Genomic DNA, 26061 nt, shown 5'->3' with positions numbered 1-26061 from the left:
AGCAGAGAGATACGAGAGAACCAATAACCCCTTCTTCTTTCTTAATAAAGGGCTGAGCTGAAAGTGCCCTGCAATTTGCCCTCCTTCAGCAGGATTCCCATGGCTGCAATATGCACTTCAGAAACATGGCTCTCCGCAGGGGACCCAGAGAAATGAGAGAGAAGAACAGTATTGCAAGAAATTGGCAAAAGGCTGCAGCTGAATTTAGAAACCGAGAAACAGTCAAGTAAGCCTTTTCTTCTACTGTACAATCAAAAATATATACACTATGTGTATTTCAAAGAACAAAATCTAGTTGCTTTTGCACTGAATCATACTGCTCTTTTTGATTCTGTACTGATCTTAGCCAAAGAGGGTTTTAAAAGAATGAATGTCAAAATGTCAACCACGCTGCTTCTTTCCACCTAGGTTGTAGCTCTTGTTAACATAAGCAAAACCCAGCCAAGGTTTTGAAAGGCCTGTCAGGACAACTGAATGGCACATGAATCATTCTGCGGGGCACTGCTCTAAACGCTGCCTCTTCCTTCCTCCTCCTTTTCGAAGGTCAGATAAACAGTACCAGGAACTGCCTCTGAAGCTCTTCCCTACATGATGAAAGACAGGGATCCTTCTGCAGAGTCCTTGGATAGCTGCAATACATGTACTAAGCTGAAAGCAGAAAATTCACCTTGGAGCTAACCATAGAGATGCATCTGCTTCTTATCAAGTCTTCCTCTCTCCCCACCTTACAACCCATCTTTTAACTTTTGTTTGTTTGTTTGTTTGTTTGAATCCACGTAGATTTTTTGCCACCAGGAGGTAGAAAATAGTTTTTACACAATCTAAGGCAAACACGTTGGTAGAAAGCTGTGAAAGCTTTCACAATATTTTCCACTTACTAATTAACGATGACCATTTCATTATGCACTATACAGCTTACTCTCTGATGAGCAAATGCTAACCCTGGATCTCTACTTGGCTATTTCTGCAACTCCTATGCTTCAGGACAATGAAATAGGAGCAGATTTCTGCCTTTCAAAATGGTCCTGTCATTAAAGCCTGCTGAACTCTACATCTGGATTGGCAGCACACTCAAAAATAATATAACTTGATGCAAAATGGCATTCAAACCTGCTGATTTCATTATTGTTCAAGAAAAAAAAATCAGGGAACCTTTCTGCCGGCAACATGCAGCTGTGGCATACAGGCATTTTTCACACTTCTCAGGGAGTCATAAACAAAATGTGTCAGGCCCTCAAATATAAGAATGTGGAAAGACTGATGAGATCAACTACCATGAATAGCAAGTTACAAATTTAAACAAGAGATTTTATCAGGTGAGCTGGAAAGTTGTTAAATGTAACCTGAAGGAAAGACAGAGATGCAACTCCAGCAACGTGTAAAAGAGATTTGTTGCAGGCAGAGTGTTTGCCAGCTTCGGTGAGAAGCAGAACAAAGTGCAATGGCTGTAAGATGCTGCTAGACAAGATTGCCTCCAAAACATGAAATATTTTCCTAGCAGCGATGATAAATACTGGAATGCTTTCCAGGAGTTACCCACTGTCACTTTAAAACCAATGAAGGTATGGGGTGCCTTCATTTAGCTTCTGTGAGACACATTACAGGTTGGAACAGATGATCACAGAGCTCCCCTCTGGCCCGACTATCTATGAATCTGTGAATTTTACAGCTTCATCCTGTGGGGCCAAGGCATTTTGGCTCCAAGCCACCAACGCACTTATGCGCATGCTGAAATGAAAGCTCGCTTCCTTTACTGGATCGGGGCCAGTATGATCAGCCTCTTGCAGGACCAGCCCAACTATCTTTAGCCATCTCGGTATTTGACCACTTTTGGGTTTCTTTTCTGCAGTAGCAACCAGAAGCTGTCCAATGGCAGGGGTGTAGAAAGCTCGACATTCAGAAGCAGCAGGATACCTTTGATTCTTGCTTATCTTGAATCTATTTTGCCAGGGTAAAAGTGGGTAAAAATGCTGATGTGGAGTTTTTTCTTATGGTTTCACTTGGCAATAATTTAATTCAGATAAGGAAAGACAAATCAAGGCAAGTTATTTGTGGAAGATGAACAAATGAAAAACAATGCCTTTCTCCAGAGATAAACTTAATGCTATTACTCACTTGAAGAAAGGATTAAATCAATACCTCATGGTTAGAAATACATACATGCTGGAAGAGCCTAATTTGAACCATTCTGAATAGTAGATTCATAAGGATGTGAGGCAATAGGTAGGTTCAAACACATATACGTATGCACAAGTACATATATATATATGTATTTCTATACATATATATATAAATATTCAAAAGTCATTAATAAAAATGAATTAGAATATAGACAAAGGATCTTGAAAAAAACAGCCCTCAGTTCAAACACGGGGGTGGGAGATGGGATTTTTATGAACTAGAGGGCAATTTGGCAACAATTTGAAGCCCATCTGGCCTAACTGGAAATTAGTAGATTATCCTGACAGCATGTATAATTAAAAACTTCTACCTTTCCTTCTTAATCTCAGCATGATATCCTTTGAAGTTGTCACTTACTTTCAGCTTGTAACAGTCAGTTAATTTCTGGTGGTCCAAATCTCTTGCCAGAAAGATTATCTTTTTCATATGTCCATAACATTTTCCCATCTTTTTTCTTCCCAGAGCACATTACATAACTCAAAACAGTATTCTGATTGTTCAAAATAGTTTTTTTTTTTTTTTTCTGGTGGGTTTTAGTAATTTTTAAATAAGTGCGAGGAGAACCAGTAGGTTAATATGAGTTTCCTTTACCGACAGCAATAAACTTTTTGCCCCAATGAAATACGATGATATAGGTCATGCATGTTCATCAAGGAAGGACAAAATTAAGGCCTAGGGAATTCTGAGCTAAGCATATTTCTGTGTTTTTATACTTGATTTAAGATGATAAAAGTGAAAATAGATCTGTCTGAATTGAATTTAAAACATGTAAATAAATAAAATGTGCTTTAATTATCTTTTTTGGTACTTAGAACAGCATACATGAGACAACTCTGTTTTATCCATTTGAGTGGAAGAAGCAGAATTGGGATGAAAACATATCCAGCCTTCAGCAGTAACTGAGCAAATGACTTGAGAATGAGTGGGAAATGACTGTGTTGAGCATTTTGTACGTTCTCTTTCCAGTATTAGAAAAGATATGGCTATTTCAAATAACCCTTCAGGACAGCTTATACTTATCTCCTTTGTCTTCTATGTAACGTAACTGTGATAAAATGGTGGTTTTAAAAAGTACAAACCTGTCAGACTTGGTCTCTTGAGGCGGCGAGAGAGTGGTCCCATAACGAGAAGTGGGTGTTGTAGGGGCACTCAGACCAGAGTAAGGTCGCGGTGAAGAGTAAGAGTTGCTGCCGTAGCTATTGTATCTGAAGAAGTGAGAAGGAAAGTAGGGGAAAGGGAGAGACAGAAAGAATCCGTCAGCGAGCAGACATGTAACAGTTGATCCTCTTGTTTAGGGGGTGGCAATGATACCATACCCCAGACTTTCTCAAATATCCACCTTCTGAAAATATTGCTTTAACCCCAGCTCCAAAATATGCAGCCTATCATTTCACTTTAATATAAACCATGTCATGGAAATACTTAATTCAAAGACTGAACTGTTGTTATGGAAAATAATGAGAGATCAGAATGGTCCTCTAAAGTGACAACTCTGAGCAGAAATACTTAAATTACTGCTTAGTTACTCAAATTTATTAGCTGTTCTGGGAGCTGATACCCTGCCATTAGAAAAGGGACCCAGCAGTCCATGTCAGCAGTAGTATTTCCTAAGGAAATTAAGGCAAACAGCAGCATTCTTAAGGCACGATATGAACACGGACATACATAATTTGCAAATGTTTGCTTTATAAATGAAAAGCATCCACAACCTCCTCAATTAAAGCAGGCAGTATTTTCTTTCCCCTCCCCCAGCATAAGTCATAGCTCATGTGCCATTTCTTACGATGCCTGTAAAAAATCATCACCATGGTTAACATGACATGTCTCTGGAAGCATGGCTTTAAGAATTTCTATCAGCCATTCCCTCTACGTAAAACCAAACCAAACCCAACTAAACCAAACACCAACACAAAAATGCTTGGCTTCAATGTGAGCTTGCTGATCAAAGACAAATTGCTTCCAGGGCTCTTGGAATGGCCACCTCCCCAGAGTCCCTTGTACCAGTGCTTTCATCCTGGCTCCTGTGCTGAGCAGAAAGGGCGATTGTTGTGTTGCTTTTATGTTCCCTTTAACCACTGTATTTAAATAGCATATCCAGGAGATGTAGAGATTCCTGATTAGGAAAAATTATAACATTTCTTTTCACAAAAGTTACCATTTTCCCTCTTAGAAAGAATCTGAAGCACTGTAGGTGAAGTATTTCACAAGGCCAACTCAAAACTGAAATTCAGTTCAGGAAAAAGGGCAACATAATTTTCTTTATTATAATTCCTAATGCAAAACACTTCCTCTTTTACCTTATCCTTCCTGGGCTGCTTCTTCTCCCATGCACATCAGCACTAAGTAATTTCTCCTCACTTAGCAATTTTATTTGAAAATAGTGGTTGCTTTCCTTCAGCTCCATTTAACGCCCTCATCTAGCCATGCAAACTTTCACAGTTTCAAGCTTCATTCCTTAGGGTACAATAGTATTGCTGATTGCCAAGGCCCATGCTAAAATCAAAATAAAGTTATAATGGAAGGGATTATGCTCCCTTTTTGCCACAGTCCAGTTTTATGTTTTATAATACAACTTCCAGACACCATGCTGACTGCCCAAGAACTGAGGATTCATTTTGGGGGAAAAAATGCTATCATGCATATTTGTGAGCTAGAAAAGGAATTTTGCTGAATGGGAAATAACTGACTTCATGGCATGCCTGCCCTAGAAGAAAACGAACTAGAAAAGCAGTCCTAGTGGAGGGCTGTGTAGCTGGGCAGGACGAGCCCCCCCGATGGCACAGACCTAGCACAGGTCTTCTTTCCAGCATCCTGAGCTCACAAAACATCCTGCCTGGGCCCACACTGAGTGAGAAAGCAAAATTCAGTTGCTCTGAGTTCCTAACACTAACAGGATGCTCCATTTCAATTCCAATCAACTGATAGCAGACCTTATTATTACACTTACTTTTCTTCTCCTCTGCCCTTTGAAACAGCTGACATAGTGCAGAATCATTTTTCAGATCAAGGAAGTTCAATTAGTCCAATGATAACTCTAATTAAAATGGAGAGAACACACTTTCCATGGGCTCTGGGCTACAAGTTTAAACAAAATTATGCTAGATGGACTGGCCTGCACATAGCATCCCTCTGTAACAAATTTAGAGGGAGACGGTATCTGGAACATAAGCTAGAACAGTATCCTGTGTCCTATACATGGTGTTTCTCTTTCTATCCTTCTTCCACTGGTGGCTATTACTTTCAGTTTCCCTTCTTGTTTCATATACCGCCACAGACTGCAATGGCCTTGTCCCAGGAGCCTCCACTCTGAAGAAACCCCAGATATTGAGATACCTACCTCTTCTATAAACACATTGCTGCCAAAGTTAGGCAAGCTTTGCTCTTTTCTCCAAATAACCAGAATACAATCCTTCCCCACACCACCCCTTTATCCTATGTGAAAATGAGAAGCACAAGGATGATGAGGCAAAAAATACCTGCAGGAATACTAAACTTGCAGGAGCAGGAAGTATTTAGAAATTAAGTTACATATCCTCTCTAAAAAGTATAACCCCAAAGGCAGAAGCAATAACACACCAATAAATGAGTGCAAGAGGCCTGAGGGAAAATGCACGTATGCAGGGATATGAAAACTCAGAGGAATCCCAGTGTTCATTTTGCAATCTAGGAAAGATATGGGAACTAAGGTACCTGTCAGTAGCTACATGGTTTTAAAGTTTTTCATCAAAATAAAAAATCAACTAAAACACCCATGTATTAGAAAGCAAAGATAAAAAAAAATAAAAGGAACAAAGGATTCAAAATATTTGTTCAGAAGCAGAAATTCAGAAGGATTGCTGGAAAAGGGAAGGAATACATATGCTCACAATATATGTGTACATTTTCAGCATGTAATTCAGGAGCACTGATCATTGGGAAAAAGCAGCTAAAAACTGTTAACTTCTTTTAAAGGTGATTCTTTAACATTGCTTTCAGTGCTACCTTTTGTCATTCTGTTTTATTGGAAACAGGCTGAGACAAAAAAACTTCTTAGTGGTTGTTTTTAAATGGGTAGAATGGAGAAAAAATCAAATTTAAAAGTAAAAACTATGAGAAATGTATGAGCAACCGAACATGACCAGATGTTGTGGAGGGAAAACTGAGTGCTATATTCTCTTTATGGGGTTTAATCTACCTCTCTTATTACAAGCACTAGTTGAAATTGCACATGGCAGGGATATGCTGTGTAATCTAGCAACAAATTCAGGATTTGGCAGTTCAGTCTTTGAAGCCAGGATTTCATCCCTGAATTCCAAGCACTGATCTGATCTCTCTCGGTTTTACATCAGAAGAGTTCCATTAATTTTCATGAAATCATGCCTACATATTACACTGTTGTAAATGAGAGCAAAATTATGCTGCTTTGTGTGATCTACCAAATCACGTTATATATCTACTGCTGCACAGAGGAGGCCAGGATACTTACCAACTATAAACCTTGAAGAGGAGTTAGATGAAATGAAGGCAACAAAGGCAAGGGGAGAGTATCAATCAAATCAAAACACAGGCTTACATGACTAAAACTAATACAGTATGTTCTGGAAATAATACAACACGGAGAGCACATTATTACCACTATAAAAGTCTTGAAAGGCATCATTCATTTATCTAAAAATTCGTATCAGCTGTATAAAATCTACCTGTTTTCCCTCATCACCTCTGCTTCCTTTTCTTTCACAGATGCTGGAGACTCTTCAAAGTCATATGAGAAGAGGTGAAAGGGAGTATGTGGTACATAAGGTAATTTCTCTACCGTAGGAGATGCCTTTGGAGTAATGGATGATGATGATGAATTCTGGGAAGAGTTTAGCAAAGCTGCCGCAGGTGAAGATGGCGATGAAAGAACAGAATTATGATGAGAGACAGATGAATCAGGCACAGAAGAGGAGCTGCTAGAAGAGCTCTTTGCTCTAGAACAGGGGAGAGGCTTCTCAGCTTGAGAAATGGCACTGGAGATGGCTGAAGAATCACACCACTGTGAAAGGTTTTCCTTCATAGCCTCCTGTGCACCTGGGAACTCACTGCAGGAGGAAAACATTGTGGTATGGAAGGGAAGGGAAGGGAAGGGAAGGGAAGGGAAGGGAAGGGAAGGGAAGGGAAGGGAAGGGAAGGGAAGGGAAGGGAAGGGAAGGGAAGGGAAGGGAAGGGAAGGGAAGGGAAGGGAAGGGAAGGGAAGGGAAGGGAAGGGAAGGGAAGGGAAGGGAAGGGAAGGGAAGGGAAGGGAAGGGAAGGGAAGGGAAAAGCAAAACAGGGGAAAGACAGATCAATGGATCATACAAAAAAAAAAAAAAGTCTAGGAGAGTCAGGAAAAAAGAAACCTTCCCAATGGTAGACAATCATTATTTTTCTCAGAAGTAAGGAGATGCATCTTTGTATCATAGAGGGATTCTTTTGGGGGTTGGAAATACTGAGATGTGGAAGCAACTCAGCTTAAAGGAAGGTACTTAGCCCACAGACTTCATAAATTTTCATAAACCTTTTCACAACCACATTCTGAACAATTTTCAAGTACTTAAAGATAGGTTGTAAACATTGTCAGAGCAGCACAAAGCAGTCTCAACACACCAGATGATATGTTACACTGAGTTAAATACTTCAAAATACAATCTGCATGACTGCCTCTTGAAGGCCAGGTATCTGATTATCATCCTCCCCAGTGAACCTATATTTTTTAACTAAAAACGCAAAACCACTTTATTCATCAGAGATGAAAAATACAAGAACAAAAAGCAAAAAAAAAGCCAAAAAAACAACCACCACAACAAATGAGCATTGTTTTGTCAAAATTAAGGTTTAGAATGATTTTAAAAGCAATGCCTTACCACATCAGTTATCTAGGAGCAAAGGCACTACATTTATCTGAGTGTCAGCATCCCATTCAGACTCAGTGTTAAGAGATTTGCAACTGCGTGCAACAGAAAACACATCTGCTTTACTTTGGTGAAGGTAGGTATTGGTGAGCAACAGAAGCAGCAAAGCAGGTGAAAGCACTCCTGGATATCTGTTTTCACTAGCACCTCCAGCACAAACACTGTGCACAGGCTTTGGGCTGGATCACTCAGCAGGCGGAAGACTTCCTTCTTCCGAGACCACCTCCGTGCATACAAGGCATGGACCTTATCTGAGGAGTATGGGTTTGGCAAAGACTATGCAAAAACAATATAATATAGGTTATATATGTTAGGATATTATGAAATTAATCATCAGGTATATACCAGGTAATTGCCCTCACAACTGAAACACAGTGGGAATCTGGAAACCTCCATCTATTTCAACAGCCGTGCATGACAGGAATCCCTGAAACTAGGCTATTCCTACCCTTCCTGACAGGATTCAAAACAAATGGCCAGGGTAAAGGTAATTTTTGTTATGCTACAGTGATGGTGAAAGAAAGTATTTAGAGAAGTCATGGGAATATCACCCTGTTACCTCCAAGTGAGGTATTTCAAAACAAGAATGCCCTATCAGCACATTACACCCTTTACATGGCTCCTGCGCTCTACACTTTTTCACAGTATTTTAGTATTTTCATGTGATTTACTAATAACTTGTGTCTTAGCTTTGACTTTTAAGAATAGGATTTGAGGAAATTATCACTTAATTTTGAAATTTCAGGCAGCCATTGGCTAGATTTGCAGACTGGAAGATATTAATAACAACAGTACAGTATTTTCTTTGGAATTTGCACATTAAACAGTTTCCTTTCTTCCTTCTGTGCTGTATAGTGTCTGCATGAATGTGGTTTATTTAAAAAAAATAAAAAAAAGTCCAATCTCATTTGCTGAGTTGCAAAGCCAAACAATTTAACCTAAATCAAATGGCTGTCTGGAAGAAAGAACATATTTTCATTCTTCCAGTTTATTAGGATAAAGTTGCCAGATGCCAAATCCATATATACCTCAGAATAAGTGGAAAATTTTACATGAGAATACTGTTTTGATAGGTGGTTTGTTTATACCCATATATACACAGATGGGCAAGTATGTATAAAATGACATATACTCTTCAGCTTTGCCTCTAAGTAGTTCTTTCCTATTAAAAAACATAAACAAAATTGATATAAAACATAGGCAACATTAAAAAAGTCAATCTTCTTCATATTGACAGATACTGCTAATAAGGCTATGTTATGAAAAAAGGGATGAAAGCCTAAGAAACCAAGCAATATCCTAACTCATTAATGCACAGCAATGTTTCAGCATCACCCTAACTAAAAGATAAACCTAAGCCATGCTTAGAAACTATGCTGTCTGCTAAATCTTTTTAGGATTTGTGACTGTTCCTCACTTGGTACCAAAGTGAGGGAGTGCAAACAGTTCTTAGTGCCTTGAGTTACACAACTAAACGTATTTCCATTAGCGCACACAGCAACAAAGCTTTTGGATGAAAAAGGACTTCCTTGGGGTGGCTTTAAAAGGAGAGATGGGAATGTGAGTGACAATGTAGATGCTGATGCACATGGGGTGGTGAGTTAATGCCAGAGTGAGGAAAGGTGCGTGGACAACGCTGAATGCCGATACCTGGCTTTGACCTGCCTACTGGCCTCTTCCTCCCCCTCATCCTCAGTATTGGGCTCTGTGACTGGCTGTTCTTCGTCCTCTTCTTCACACTCCTCCTCCTCTCTGAGGTCACACCAAGGAAAGAGGCATGCAGTAGGATGGAAAGAGAGAAGGTGGAAGAGAAAATGACATGAGTCCGCAGAAAGAGAAATGCAATGAGGTTAGAAATGGAAAGACAACACCAAGAGGGAAAACTGGGGACAGCCACCGAAAACTTCCTGCAAAGTATGTGTTGGTGTAAGAGTAGTTATCAATACAATAATTTTATCCTCTCCCCCATTTATGTTTTATCTTATTAATTTTCAAGTCCACAAATATATGTATGTATATATATATATATATATAATGTTTTTTTTTCTTGAGCTTGGCTTTCCATTTGCTACCCACACAGGCATTAATGGAAAACATTCATGAAAAAATACCAGTGTTCAACCCATTTGTCATTAAGCCGTATCTGGCTTAAAGGACAGTGCAAACTGTGTTGGCATTGGACAGCTGGCACTGGGCATCATACTTGTTAAATTAACACAAATAAAACATTCCAGTTAAGCAGCCAATAGCTCAACTAGGAAACAGAGCAGGGTGAACCATTAAGCTAGAAATAACAGAGACCAAATCGGTTTGGGGCTATTTGCAAACAGCAATATTTCAGTTATTGGATGCCAGTACATGAATTATTTCAGTAAAGAATCATTAGTATAGCTGAAGCAGGCTTTGGTTCAGCAGTCAGTCTGGCAGAGAAGAATTTTAAGTCACGCATAAAGCTTCCATATCCTACAAACCACATAAGTAAAAATAAAACTGTATTAAACAAAACAAAAAGGCTGCATTTTCTGCCTCCTCTCCCTCTCATTATACCTATTCCTCCCCAAACCAACAGACTCATAGAAAATTTAGAAAATATTCTCTCTTTGGACTTCTCCTGCATTTGCAGTTTATCCAGTTCTCCTTGATTTAATGATAAATACCATTAGGTTATGTTCCATGCAAAAAATACTGCGTATGAACAGTAATAAAGTTTGTAAGATACTTGGATATTTCTTGCAATTTTCTGAAAGCTGGTTTTCTTTACTCTAGTTCTGAAGGGATGATTTGTCCATTTTTCTTCCATTTAGAATTAATACATGTATGGTGCCATGTCATAAGAACAATGAATATTCACAATGTGAGATCGTGAACTCATCATGATAATGCAGAGAGTCAATCCAAATTTTGTTGCATTTGTATGGAGTTAGCCTTCTAATAATCAGAAAAATGGCAGCACTTGGAAGTTTTTCCAAACATCTATAAGGAAGACGCTTTTAGACATTCCTAAGGTATCGCAGTGACAAAACCATGGTAGTTGCAGCAGGTCATCTCTCCATCTCTTTGTCCTCTCCTCAAACACACACCTCCCCTAAAGAGATACCTCTTGACTTCCACACACATATATATCAGTATTAAAAGAAAAAAGAAAAAGAAAAAAAAAAAAAGATATAATCCCTTCTCCTTACTAGTGAGCAGATCAATACTGGCTTCGCTATTATCTCCTGTGAAGGCCAAACAGCTGCATCTGCCAGCTCTAGAGCAACCACATTTGGAAAGTAACTCATGAAGCTCTGTGAGAACACAGTTCTGTGATAAGAGCACAATGCATCCTATAAAGCTGAGAGCATGGCTATTGTTAACATGAACAAGAGTTGCCCCATTTACTTCTGTATTTTAAGCTCCCACCAGGTTTCCAGATTGATGATGTCAAATTCCTCACCTTCCTCAATTGTCTCCAAATGCTCCAAATCATAACTGAAATATTCATCAGATACAATGGAACTCATAAGTTTGAAATTGTTCTTTGAAACTTTATTCTTTCACCTGAGTGAATGATATTAAGGACACAAGCTTGAAATGATGCAATGAAACTTTGTACAATATGGGTTGAATTGGGAACCATTAGTTTTATATTTGCAGTGAATGGAAAAAGAAGCCGAGAAGAAAAAAATATGCAGAACCAGAAAGGCATGGCCCATGGCTCAGGACCACTTTGGTCCCAAAACTAATGCTTATGAGGTAAGCGACACGTGCTGAGTACTTTTCTTGAGATCTTGTCATCCTCTTTTTGCATCTTATGTTTATAAGCCTGAACATATGGTCTGAAGTCTTAATATTAAGTCATTAATTTACCAGCAGTGAAAGCTGTTCCCATCCCCACCACTCAAAGATCTTATAATCAGTACTTACCAGATCAGGATATTTAATTGGTACCTGAAGCCCTGAAGCTTCCTTTACTCTACAATCTATTTCCCTAGCGCCAGATGAACTTTGGAACTCAATTGGCACTTACAATTCTGTGTTTAAGCACTTGTTTTCAAAATATTGATCTTCTGTGTAAGAAGTGTTTGACTGCCTAGTGAATCACACAATAAATACAACAGGTGAGCAGTAATCGATTAAAATACAGTACTTGGGGTTTTTAACTGCTTTGCAAAGCATCCTTCTAATCCATTATTGGGAAAATCTAATCCCCATTCAACTGGCTTAATCATAAATACAAAAACGCCCTAAATTAAGCCTATATAAGATAGCCTTTACAAAATTAGGATGTATGACCTGCCACTCACAAAATAGTTACTGCACCTTACCCTGGAAGGGCTAGCTTTTTGCAAAAAAAAAAAAAAAGCCAGAAAACCAAGCAGCTTTCAGAATCACAAGAGAAATGCTCCAACTAAACCCAGGTCAATAGGTCAAGAGTTCAAAAACCCCACTACAGTATCTTAGTTCTCAGGGCTATTAATGACATATTTTCCGTAACCACTAGCATTTCCTTAGAAAGGATGATTAAGGTAGACGAAGCTGTTCAGAATGTGTGTGTATGTAAGAGAGCTATGCTTAAAGGACCATAGCTCTTTACATACACCCTGCTTTCAGGTAAGCTGTGTAATAGTTGTAAAAGCTGTAAAAAAAGTGTAAAAACTGTGTTGAAGACTAAGTAATAAACAGGGAATTAGCTTCACCTTTAAGTTAATTACAAGAAATGGAAACCTCAATCACGGAGAGACCAGCTGGGGACATGTACAGTTTTCGTTTTGGCCCATAGGTAGAGAAGCACTCCTGCCTACAAGAAGAAGCAGAACTTCGTCTGGGAGGTAATATGACCTGCATGGAGCTGAAGGAAGTGTTCGTGCTCTGTCCTCCTTCATACCGGGTCACAACTATTAATAATGTGACTCGAAGGAAATACTTCTGTCTGCTGTGCTGTTTATCTGTAATTTCATCTGAGGAAGTGAAAAATTGAGAGCCCCACTTCCCAGACATTGTGACTTGCTGTACTCTAAAGAGGCAGACAAGAGTAACAGCCCCTCCAGCTGATTATTACCTAGGGCAGCCAAGTTTGATTAAGGGAAATGTGGACAATGGAAATAAGACTGTACAAGCTCACAGCCAGAAGACCTGGTGAATCGAGTGTGCTGCTCTTTCAACAAAAACAACGGCAGTTGCTTGTCTGTATTGTTAGAGACCAGATATCCTAAAAAAAGTCACGTGAATCTTTATCGAAACTGGAAAACACTAACTACAGACAGATAACATTCTTGTAACACTAAGAACGTCAGACAGGGGGATGCTCAAACAGAACAGCAGACAGATTTGGGAAGTCATCTGGATGCTTCAGGGTCGTGTGTTCATTTCTGTGTGAAATGGAGAATGGATAGCAGGGAAAAACACTTTCCCGCACACAAATGCAAATTTTGTTTCAGTGCAATAGTTGACATAAATTAAGAAAAATGATTCATAAGAAGGTTTTCAACTAAACTAGGTTGCAGAAGCCAGCAAATTTTTCAGTAGCACAGAGCAACTTATCTTGTTCAACACAAGGCAAATATTTTTCCTGGGGCAGGGAAGAAGGGTTTCATTTAACACTGAAGGTTCTGATATATTCAACTGATGTTAAGACTACTGCTGGGTTATTTCAGTTCCATGACAATAGTACCAGATTAGAAATATTTAAACAAAATCTTTGCAGCAGTGAAAACAAGTTTAAAAAACAATCACTGTGTTTATTTTCATCTTTAAATGGATTACTGCTACACGCTGACAGCCTCACCAAACAAACAGAAGTCCTAAATCCTACAAATCTTTATAAACTGTAACATCAGCCATAGCAACTAACAAACACCTACTAGGAAACAGTTTTGCTTGGTTGTTTCAACTAAAGGTTGATGTATTTGAAGTATTTATAGTGCTTTAAAATACATGTATGCTTAAAAAGATTACAAAAGTGCAGTTTCTGGATAAAGAACCATTGGGGCATCGAAATGAAATCTAGGCAAAGATTTTAAAACTAATGGATTAGCCTTTCTTCTTTTTTAAATGAAAAAAAAATAAATAATGAAAGGAGCACCAAAGAAATTTATCCTGCTGATCTTAAACAGCCACTCTGCATTACATACGGACATAAACACTAATGACACTAATGAACACAGATTGATGAAAGGAATTGATAGTCAAGGGACTCATCTACAAGTTTATCAGAAGGCAAGGCAAAGCCCGTAAGATGCTCGGCATCTTACCTAACACCCATGAACACATAGCAATCCTGACACATACTTCTTTCTCACAAAAATAGTAATCAGTATCTTCCATTGTGAAAAATATTTACAAGATCTGAGCCCTCTCCAACCAACCTCTCCAACATGTACACCTGAACAACGTGTACAAGGTTATCTAGTCTCTGTCCTCTCCAGGCTCTCCCAAAACACTTCCCTTTACAGTTTTGATGACTGCAACTTGAAACTCAGGCTTCTGGTTGTTCTCATTTGCAGTCCAGAAATACTTTTTTTAATTGTTATTATTTCAAAAACAAAAACATGGTTAATAGAAAAATCAAAGGCTAAGGCTGTGCTGAAGGGGAAAAAAAAAAAAAGGAAAAAAAAAAGAAAGGAACCACCACAACAACAAAAACGAAGCCAGAAAATAAGCATGAGCACAAAAACACATTCTATTCTGCTTGGTACCAATAGAGATTTTTGAAGTGCAAGATATACTTTAAATGATTTTAATTCAGAGTGGAAGAATTTGACCACTAATGTTTGAATATAGAACAACAGGGAAAAGCCATAATTAGACTACTGACTTTATAGTCTGCACATATAATGCACATATAACTTAATAAATGAGATAATAGCACATTAAAAAAATCTTCCTTCATGTAGAGCTTATTTAATCTTTACCAAAGTCTTACTAAATATTTCCTTTTTAATTTTTCAGGTCATCAGACAAGGCCCTAAGTGTACGTCTGAGCCTTTGTAGACCACCCACAGCATTATATTGAAATTCCCCAGAAGTGGGAACACTGGACTGCAGTGAGGAAAGGGACCTTCGCATTATGAAGTGACCCCGAAAATAAAGGACAGGGGAATTGTAGAGCTGTTGGCCATTATTCCCACACTCTCTGAAAATCACCCTATGTGCAGTAAATTACTGATGAGGAATTTTCTCTCTCTCTTTCTCTTTGTAATTAAGTCAAGTGCTTTTCAGTTTAGCTTCTTTAAATTACTCCCATTTAAACTCTCTCTGCTTTTCAGAGGAGCAGCTACTGACTAGGACTAGAGGCTACTTTTAGTGAAGGAAGGTGACCATTAGCCATTCTGCCATATTATCCTAAATGAAATACTACAGTTGATCTCACGATTTTTCTTTTCAAGTGTCCCCCCCCACTTCAAACCTCTGTCCTTCTTTTACCTCTTGCATAGGACTTGGAAAGCTGCTTCTCTGAACTCCTTACAGGTGTACAAATAGAAAATTAAAAATGTTCCATCAAGGAGAGATCTTTATAAGTTACAGTGGATGTCACTTTATTTTCTTTTGCAATTGCTTACCATTGTCCTCAATTTATGAGTGAAAATTCCACTTACATTGGTTAGACAGCACAATTCATAGCCAAATTCCTAAGTCCTTGTAAAACAAACAAATGCTTTGGTACACTTCTGCTGCTTCCTCTTTTCGTCTATGCTAGCTGCCAGAATAGATTCGACTAATCTTTCATGTGAAAGCTGAAAGTGCTAATAATTCAAATTCATCATTTCTTACTTTGTACGAAACAGTAATGCTTTCCTCCTCCATTAAAAACAAAAGAAGCCACCTATTAAACACCCAAATTCCATTCCACGGTTACATGTGATAGGCCGTTGTGGTTGGTGCAATTATGTGAAGATGAAGGTGCATGAAATGGGATGGAAAACAAGTTAGTTGTGAAGCCTCAAACTTTGGCCTCCTGTGCAGAAAGGAAACTAAAATGCATAATTACAAAGGTCAAAAGGAAAATTATCCTGGTATTTCTGCCCTAAAAAAAAAAAAAAAAAAGGTTGGAAAAAAATAACAAGTAATGTAAAGTACATGTGTTCTCCATGCCTTCATACTACACTGCTCTTCATCTTTAGGTTACTGTTACTTTCTTGTTCCTAAAATACGATCAGTAAGAACTTTTCACACCTAAATAATACATAGGTAATGCACCACACTTTTCTCATTGCTGCAGTCAGTTTATATAGGACACATCAAAGCAGAACAAGACAGCAGAGTCTTGCTTAAGATACTGGCAAGGCTGCACAAAGAGTTCAAGAGTCCCAGCTGTCTGATCACCCAACAGCGTAGCTGTTTTTACATCTACATGAGCAGCAGAGGTAAAGAAACAGAATCATGATGTAGAGAGACTTTGGGGGCAATAAATACTGAAACATATACAGAAAGAGAGAAGAAACGGTGTTTTCAGAGCTTGGAGCTGCACATTGGTTGACACCTCAAGGTCACTGTTGTTGCCCCTTACTTCAAAGGGAGGGTTCTGGAAATGGTACCAAGCCAATTTGTTGTCTTTTTTGCCTCCCATCACATCACACGTGTAAAAAAGCTTTCCTGGCATCAGAAAATCATGTTTACAAATACTGGAAACCCACTGGGGAGATAAACTATCTGAGACACGTGTCCATCAGACACTACCACCGGCCTCCAGAGACAAGGATTCAAATCCTGGTTCCGTGTTACATTTCCTCGGGTAGTTCATCTAAGCTAAATATGCAGTGATAAAAAAAAAAGACTAAGCATACATGCATTCACAGCATGCATGCTGTGCCTGCATTTGCCATGCAACTATATCATCACTTAATGCTCAGTGTTGTTTTTTTTTCATTCATTTTCAAATTCAAACGAGGGAAATCTACCATTGCTACTACAGCAAAGTCCAGTGCTGTCAACTGGTCTCTGCACGTATAACAAGTATAAAACATTTCTTTCCAGCAAGATCCACAAACAGTAAACAGCAACCCCCTACTATGAAACCTGACATTTCTACAGAGGTATTTAATTCAGAAAACCACTGGTATAAAACTGAGGCAGTAATGGGACCAGTACATGGGATACAGAAATTAATCAATACATGAATGGAGTATTTATGGTATGAATGTAAAAGAAAAATTTTCTTAACCTTTCTGATGCCTCTTTTCTATTGCACTCCTTACAGGTTCTTCCAAGACATTCTTACAAAGCACAAGGTCACAAATTTCACCTTTTTGTTCACCCTCCTTTCAAATCTGCTTGACTTCATGCCTCACATAACCCTAACCACATGAAAGAAGTAAATGTGGCCTCCCTGCCCCAAAATTCAAAATAAGAATTGCATTAACAAATCATTTTTTGTATGTAACTGTTGTCAAAGGCTGATAAAGGTTGGATGCTGTGCTACTTTACCGATCTGTTTGATTGGACACATAAATCTCCTTTCCAAAACCCTTGCTTTTACAACCCCTCTCCATTTTTGCCTATACCAATCAAAACATGAATAAGTTAATTTCTCTACAGTTATAATTGTAACTGATGATATCCATTTTATTTCAAAGCCACCACTAATGCTCGGAGGCTCAGATCACACACACACATGTATTAAATGGATCCCTCGCATATCCACACATGTGGCTGAGTGTTTGTCCTGGAAATGTCTTCTTTGTCTAGATTTGTGCTTCAAGCAACCAAAAACAGGAAGCAGGGACAAATGTCTAAGAAAACATACATTTGGTTCATTCTATTAAACCAATAAAAATAAATTCTTTTTCTCTTCTGGGCCTTTAGTATCTGTATCAGAACCCAAGTCCTCCATTAATGCTAACACCGAGTCTCCCTTCTCTGCTGTTTCATACCTATCTGTATTTCTGACAGCGACTCTAAGAGACATGAAATGTATCCATCCTGAAAAAAAAAAAAAAAGGAAAATAAAATCCACCTACCACTGTACCCAGCACTTCAGTCTAGAGCCATAAGTATTTACATAATCAAAACATTTCACATAGTGTAGTGGAAAGTCACCAGAACTTAAAAACGTTATGACAAAAACTAGCATTTTGCCATGGTAAATGCTACGGAAAATCAAAGATTAGTTATGGTTTAGGATGTCTGAAAACATGGAAAATCGTTTTAAAAAAATTAAGAAGTCTCAGCTGTATTTTGGGCAAACTACCCCTGCAGGCCTGGCTCTACATGAAGCAAATTGAATAATCAGTTAATGGGGTATAATAGCCAAACGAAGGCCTGTGCAGTTGGTTAGAAACTCGACAGGAATCTGAAGTTGAGCTGAAAAAATGTTTCAGCTCAGCTATGTTCATTGTTTTCTGGTAAAACTAAAATAGCATCAAGATCCCTTCCTGAGTCTTAGCAATCCTCAAGCATCAGAAACACGTATTTTCTAACAAAGACCCTTATGGCTTCTCAGCACAGCTTTGCTTTGTTTAGACAACGATTTTCCAATTTTCTCTGGGATTATACGGGGTGTGAAAGTCCTTGAGTTGAGAGTATGCACCATGCAACAGTGCTGTGTCCAACTAGCCAGGAAATTTGGAGGAAACTTTGGAATTCCCCATTGTACTCTTTGCTCAGAGGAAGAGTCATCACAGCCTGCCAGGCAGGACCCTAACATTACTACCAGGGAGTTTCCAACTTTGCTGCTCTTCTGTAATGATCCAACACATCTAGAATAGTTTTAATAAGGCAAAAAGCACCTTGTTTCCTAGAGCCTTTCTTAGGAGGCTCAACACGTTTATATTTCATGGTAGGTACATAATTCCCTGTTGGGTGTTCTGCTGTTTGTTTCCCTCTCGGCACATGGCCTCCTGAAGGCCGAGTTTCTTCAGATTAATATATCTGGAAAGATCAGGTGAACCCAAACATTTGCTCTTCCTTAGGACTTTTTTGCTCCATGGTTTAAAAAGGACAGTTTGTGAAATGCAGTTTCTCTTGCTGTGTTGGGGTGCAGGCTCCACTCTGATGAGTTAAGAGATCAGTCAGATCTGGATATTAGGCTCCAAGCAATACTGATGCAGAACTCCTGACCAAGGTCTAGGTATCTCCAGAGGAACACGTATGGTGACCAGTCCTCATAAATCTTTTGCATTTTTTTGAAGACGTAAACCAATTCTGAGCTATTGAAGAAATTTTAAAAAAAAAAAACAAAACAAAACAAAACAAAACAAAAAACAGAAGAGAGCAGAGAGTGTAGCAAAAAATCTAATCCTAGCTATTCACATCTTTATAAACCACAAGGTCTTTGAATATAAACTTTGAGAGCCATTCAGTTAACTTCTGGTAAGAGCTGTCAGTGTAAATCTCATAGAGGCTTCCCTGAGTATGTTTGCTAAGTCTGGTTGACACATCTCTCATGGGACACCGAGGGAGAGAGACAGGGATGGTCTCTGTGCAGTACTGATCAAAGGGAAATTCACAGCAAAATGAGAAGCAGACTCATTCAAAAAACTGGGAGTTGTTGTCGTTTCTGGTTTGTATGTATGGGGCTCTTGCAGAGCACCTGTTCCTGCAAGACAGCACTGAGAACTCCCAAACTACATGCCTTCTACTCCCTCAAAGCCAGACACAATATGACTGAAAGATAGGAATTTGTGTTTGAAGACTTTTATAGCCAGAAATCACTGCATACAATAAAAACATCAACCTAGTGTTAAGTACTATGCCACTCCTTACATTTTTCCCTGACTCTATCCATTGTGTGGTTGGAAAAAGCTAGCTTAAAAAAAAAAAAAGCACACACAAAAAAGAACCATGAAATAATGTGTTTGAAAGTCTACCACTTGAGAAACAGAATGCTAGACCACAGATTGACAGCGCTGAATTTGGACTCAGGCAGAAAACCTTAGGAGGTACCCTCAGCGAAACACTTGGTGTCATACATCAACAGGACAGAAGATGCCCCCAGGCTTTAGGGCGCTGTATGCCATCCTGGTAAAAGAAAGGAGTTTTGACCGAAGCTAACCTGGTGGTGGCCTGGCCAGGTAAAACATACCAATTAAAGAATGCTTCTGCAGCTACGTATCCTTAAAGTAACCTTCAGCCTTTCTTATTTAGTAGTTATCAATTTATTTATTTATTTAGTTTGTAACAGACACAGTAGGCTGGGTTTCACTCTCCATGAAAACTATTTTAACACAAAGCAGACTTGGGACTTTATTTGTTTTGAACCACAAGTAAAAAAGCAATACATTTACTTTGGAAGAAGGTTGCCAAACGGATGAAAAAGGCCTGCAAGTTTTCCTTTTGCTTGCCCTTAGCATTTACGGTCAACTTTTCCCAGCTCAAAACCCAAAGTCTGCTCTCAATTAGCCTGGCATAAATCAGAGCAACTCCATTGACTTCAGACAGCTTTTCTGGATATACAGCATTGTGAGACAGAACAGAATTTGGCCAATATTGTCTTTTTTGTTTTACCGGCATCATGGATTTTTCTCTTTTTGGAAGACTTATCGGTCGACACAAAGCAGATGACTGTGGACAACCTGTTTGATGTGGTAAACAAAAGCAAAGTAACTGCCAAACCAGCCGATGGAGTTAGAAAGAAAAGAAACATGAACACTGTGGGAAGGAGAATGCTGAGGAAGAACTTGAACCTTCTACTGATTTTGGTAGTGAAGTCCAAAAATAACCAAGAATATTGCCTAAAACTGTGTAGGAGTGTGATTTTAATCTCTAATCATGCCCATCAGAAGCAATTCCTCTGAACCTGATGGTGCTAATCCACAGTAAAACCAGACGCAGGAATCTGCAACCACACACAAAGTTTAGATACCAGCAGGAGCAACACAATAAAATTATCATGAACACATTTCCTACTGGTAAAGCAAATGTAGTGAAGGAGTAGAGAGACTGAACTCTCTTTTGCAGAATTTATTTCTGTAAATACAGCACTGCAAAACCTTATAGCAAACTTTTTTCCTTCCTTGACAGGGACTAGGATTATGAACTAAAACAAAGTTGATAGCAAAGGACAGATCTTTCCTGGATGAACAGAGATATTTCCAGTTTATGAGGCAAGAAATATTTTTAATTGATTCTTACAGATTCCTCTCTGCAACGCTAGTGATGGAAGCAGAATGGGCACAACAAGCATTTCTTTTGACAAAAGCATAGGGTGTCATATTTTAACTTACAATTTTAAAATTTCATTACAAATTGCAGTAAGGCCTAACTAATGGTGTTCTATTAATCTTTTTTAAATAATAAAATAAAAATGTTGCTTCAGTGACCAAATGCTCAAGCTTGAAAACTTGAAGATTCTAGCAGGAACATTGCTGAGAGAAAACTTCTTTCAACTTACGGTTAATTCAAATTCTATAAACATGCTAAAACTTTGTATGAGTCATTTGATTTCAATATCTTTGTTTATTTTTAGTCCCTTTTCAGCTGTCAGGTGTAGATATAGTTTCATTCACCTGGACTATTCCATTGAAAGTTTAGATACTCACTGGGATGTTATAAAGCAGAAAGACTGTATTTAGTCTTCCTACCACAATTACAGATTGAAAATACTAAAAGTGTGAGTGACAGAATCAGCTTTGCTGAAAAGTTTATTTACCAGAAACCCAGCATGACTTACAGGTAGCCAACACAGACAGATTCTTGTCATGGCAACTTTGAACATTTCACTGGGCATAGAACTTGTATCTTCGGGTACCAACATGTATTGGTCTGTAATGACTAATGGGGAAAAACTAATTTGCTAGAACAACTTCAACATGATATTAAACTTGAAATAAGTGTTTAAATGAGTACTTATCTGTAAATGTTTACATGAAGATTTATTTCTCGGCTTTAAATTTAAATTATGCTTTAAATTATGTCAGCTTCCAGGTGGATGTGGAGTAGAAATGGCTATTTTTTCAGAAAATGAAGATAATTATTGAAATTATGCTACACTGGTGAAATAATAATAAAAAAAAAATTCAAAGAACTAACAAAACTAATCTGCCATGTTTCTACTGACTCATTACTAAAAATCAGCTCAAACATAAATTCATTAGGAATTACTGAAGACTGCAAAATAAAACTAGCAAGCAAACATTAACAGTGAGAAACTGTATTAGTATTAGATGCATGACTTGTATTTGTTTAATTGCAGTAAGAGAATCAACAATTTTTGTAGAATTGAAGCAGTCCCTCATTTTTAATCCAAGCTCAGCATTTTAACAAATCAATGACATCTGCTGCACATCGGCTGATAGATTCCCAGTCACATTGGTAAGTCATGAAACAGAGCATAAGGTCATGCACAAGGCTTTCCACACAGGGCAGCTGAAACCCCTAGCTGTACTCACACTGAAGATGCTTTAAACTCAGCCTCAAATGCACTGTCATCTTTGTCATCAGCCTGTAAGACCATGTGGCTCTTGGCCTCCATCTCACTGAACAGCCAGCCAATGGGACGTGATGGAAAAGCATGAATGTGTTGCCAAATGGAAACAAACAAACAAAAACAGAAAAAAAAAAAGAAAGAAAAGAAGAAAAAAAAAAGGAAAGAAACCATTCTATGATACACATCACTCAACTACTGTTTAAATTATCTGGAGTCTTGTATTTTGTTATTGACAGAAGCCATTAAACTTTGGTCATCTCAGTTTGCTCTGTAAGATGGGCAGCTTTATACGTAATACAGGGTTTTAGGGCTCTAAGTTTCTATCCAGCACTAACCAACAGAAACCCCCAAAGAACTTCCCAAATGTTATAATCAACACAGGAAACACTCTTCATGGAGCACACTTTGGTTTTGCAAATTGCACCCTGAGCCACTGGATGACAGATGTGTCCAGCTTTAGCTGTCTGCAGCAAACATATCTTCATGTGAGTTAGTCAGCCAGATCCTCTTTATAGTCGAAAGAGAGAAATTGTTAGTTTCACAGCATGATTCATCTTAGCTGAAATTTCAGACATGTAGAACACATTAGATAACTTCAGTCTTACAAGCACTTGCTCCACTCCACAGACATCAAAGGGAGGCAAGCTGATCAGACATCTAACTTAGGCAAAATTAATTCCAGCCCTCTTGTGTGGTATTCAGACATGCTGAGGGTCTGCAGCTCCCATTTTTTCTAAGCATGTATAGCCCAAGCCAAGTGTAATGGTACTGGCAATGACGCTAGCTCTGACTGACTCCAGTGATGCAGACTGCTCCTCAACTAGTCATTACTGTCTCTCTTTTGTTAATTATAAAACATCAGATACATTCACTACTACAGTGTAGCCTCAAAGGAAAATATTTATGCTGGAATGCTGGCTGTTTGCAAAGGGGAAAAACAATCAATGAATAGTAACATAAGCAGGGCAATTACCTCTGTATTAATGTGACTTTACCCTTGTTACAACCTCCCATTATGTTCCTATATTAAATATAAAATCTGTCAATGGATGATACTAACCTTGGTTAGTTCCATCAAATCAAACGCTCTACCTACCATGTTTTGGGTCCATTTACTTAGGGTAGATGGGTATGAACTTATATAAGAACTTGGGTATGTAGGTAAATAAAATGAAGTCACCTGCAAATTTTTTATTTATTTATTTATTTTTCTTCCAATTTGCTGGAAAAAGGCTGGCAGGTTAATAAAGTGCAATGAACATAATGGAAAGTAGTAGGGCGAAAGCAGGGCCCATTCCTTAGCTCAGGCACCTACCTCTCACTGAGACCTTCAATGCGCTGTCCGTGGCCTAGCATGAAGCTGGGGTTCGACTGACTGCACGGACTGGCAGGGGCCGATAAAGTGCTTTTGATGTTCTGTACCGAGTGTCTGCGGCTCCGTCGGCGCTCCAAGCCCCTCCGCTCACTGGCGCCCAGGCTGGCCCTTCTTCTGTCCTTGCGCCCGCTGGGCGGGGGGTCAGCGCTCTCATCTCCATCCTCGTGTCTCAGGGTCACCTGAGGAGGAAAGAAAGGCAAGGCTTCTGATATGTGTCCTATAGGTACCACAGGTCTTCACAACTAGTCTTTAAAAAACAACTGATCTCAACATGAGTGAGGCACTGTTTCTACAGATATCCCTCCACGTTGCTATCTATCCACTAGTGCAGTGTAGCAGGTCTAATAACTGAATTATAGACTGACACCTTGTATAAAACAGTACAGGACCTGTAACAACAGATATATTCATGCCATTTTCATTTATTTATTTATTTATTTATTTTTAAGGACTTAATTTTCAAGGAGTCCAAGCAGCGCTAGACACCTAGCTCTCTTTATTTCCTTCTAAAATACATATGTGAAGTCTTGGAACTTCTGAAATCAACAGAAGATCTCCTAGGCACTGATCAGTTGAACACTTCTGATGTTCAGACATGCCACTGGTAATGACCGAGTGAAAGATAGGCTAGTATTTTAGGATAGTGCCATCATTTATTCTCAACCAAGAGAATAGCAGATGCATACATAACTGCATTCCTCTGTAAGGTCTCCATTTTTACAGATCTCTCTGCAAAGTAAACAAAGGAAAAGAAACTAACAAAACTGTTTCTGTGAACTCATACCACAATGGATTAAAAGCAAAACACACAGACCACACATCTCCTCTAAGCTTCCCAATTTTTAGGTTAGCATAATTACTTTCTCTTCTGCCATTCAGTGGAAAATTCAGCATTTCCTGCCAGTTCAGAAGCACTGTCAGTGCAGAGGAACATATGCATTATACAAGGAAGGAACAATGCTGAGAATGCATTGTGCATGGCCACAATGACATTTGACAGAAAATTCTGACATTGGTTGGGAGCTCGTCAACTGGAAATAGTCCAGGAACAAAATATGGATGTAGCTGTATTGGGTTTACGTGGCAAGGGTTTGGTAGCAGGGGGGCTGCAGGGGCAGCCTCTGTGAGCAGAGCCCAGCAGCTGCCCCATGTCAGAGCTGAGCCAGCTCCAGCCGGCTCCAAAGCGACCTGCTGCTGGCCAGAGCTGAGCTAGGGAGCTGAGCTGGATGGTCTTCTGGAAGAACAGAGTTAAGAAAGGGGAAAAAAAAATGCTGTGTGAGAGCAGCTGGGAGAGAGGAGTGAGAAGCAGCCCTGCAGCCCCCCCAGGTGAGTGCAGAAGGAGGGCAGGAGGCAGCAGCAGTTCCCCTGCGGGCTGTGCAGGGAGAGGCCCCTGGTGGAGCAGGCTGTCCCCCTGCAGCCCATGGGTCCCCCATGGAGCAGATCTCCACGCTGCAGCCCCCCCGTGGGTGGAGGAGCCCCCGGTGGAGCAGGTGGATGTGGCCTGGAGGAGGCTGCGGCCCATGGAGAGCCCCCGCAGGAGCAGGGGATCTGGGGGGAGCTGCCGCCCAGCCGTGGGGGACCCATGCTGGAGCAGTTTGCTCCTGGGGGATGGATGGATGGACCCCGTGGGACGGAGCCGTGTGGGAGCAGTGCTTGAGGAGCTGCTGCCTGTGGGAAGCCCACGCAAGCTCAGTTCAGGAAGGATGGTATCTATCCACGTGGAGCAGGGGCAGGGAGTGAGGAGGCAAGGATGGCAGAGACAAAGTGTTAGGGACAGACCGCAGCTCTCATTTTCCATTCTCCTTCACTGCCAGAGGAGAGGAGGTAGAAGAGGGTGGATGGAGGTGAAGGTCGTTTTTTAGTTTGCTTTTAGTTTCACTAAAAGCACTCACTGCTCTAGTCTGTAGGCAATAGGCAATAAATTATATCATTCTTCCTATGTTGAGTCTGCTTTGCCCATGACAGCGATAGGTGAATGATCTCCCTGTCCTTATGTCAACCCATGATTTTTTTTTCATCATAAAAAAAATAAATAAATCGGAGTGTAGGGAGAGTCAGAGAAGGGTGTGGTGGAGTTAGCTACCTATTCATGTTACACCACCACAGCAGCATCTAGTATCTTGAATTATGGCATGCCGCTGAAATGCCAATGTGACACATCTCTAAGAGAAAAACAGAAGTGCTATCATACGGTACATAAAGAGAGAGCTATTGCTAGCAGAAACAAAATTACTGGTGGATCTCACCTGAAA

The 26061-nt window shown here is 39.4% G+C and overlaps 1 protein-coding gene across 4 annotated transcripts in view; it reads right to left on the bottom strand.

Annotated features, from left to right (window-relative positions):
* Positions 1–26061, bottom strand: part of FHOD3 (formin homology 2 domain containing 3) — a 374500-nt gene that overhangs the window by 82326 nt on the left and 266113 nt on the right. For 3 of the 4 annotated variants that reach the window (XM_032181589.1, XM_032181586.1, XM_032181588.1), the window contains exons 10-13: positions 23750–23988; positions 9741–9842; positions 6861–7241; positions 3261–3386 (exon numbers count right to left, since the gene is read on the bottom strand). In XM_032181589.1, the coding sequence (XP_032037480.1) occupies positions 3261–3386; positions 6861–7241; positions 9741–9842; positions 23750–23988 (848 nt within the window). The remainder of the gene's footprint in view (positions 1–3260; positions 3387–6860; positions 7242–9740; positions 9843–23749; positions 23989–26061) is intronic. The other variant, XM_032181590.1, reaches the window with a different exon arrangement.

This window comes from Aythya fuligula, chromosome 2 (genome assembly GCF_009819795.1).
Source record: "Aythya fuligula isolate bAytFul2 chromosome 2, bAytFul2.pri, whole genome shotgun sequence".
Classification (NCBI taxonomy): domain Eukaryota; kingdom Metazoa; phylum Chordata; class Aves; order Anseriformes; family Anatidae; genus Aythya; species Aythya fuligula.
This window is presented reverse-complemented; position numbering and strand designations above follow the sequence as displayed.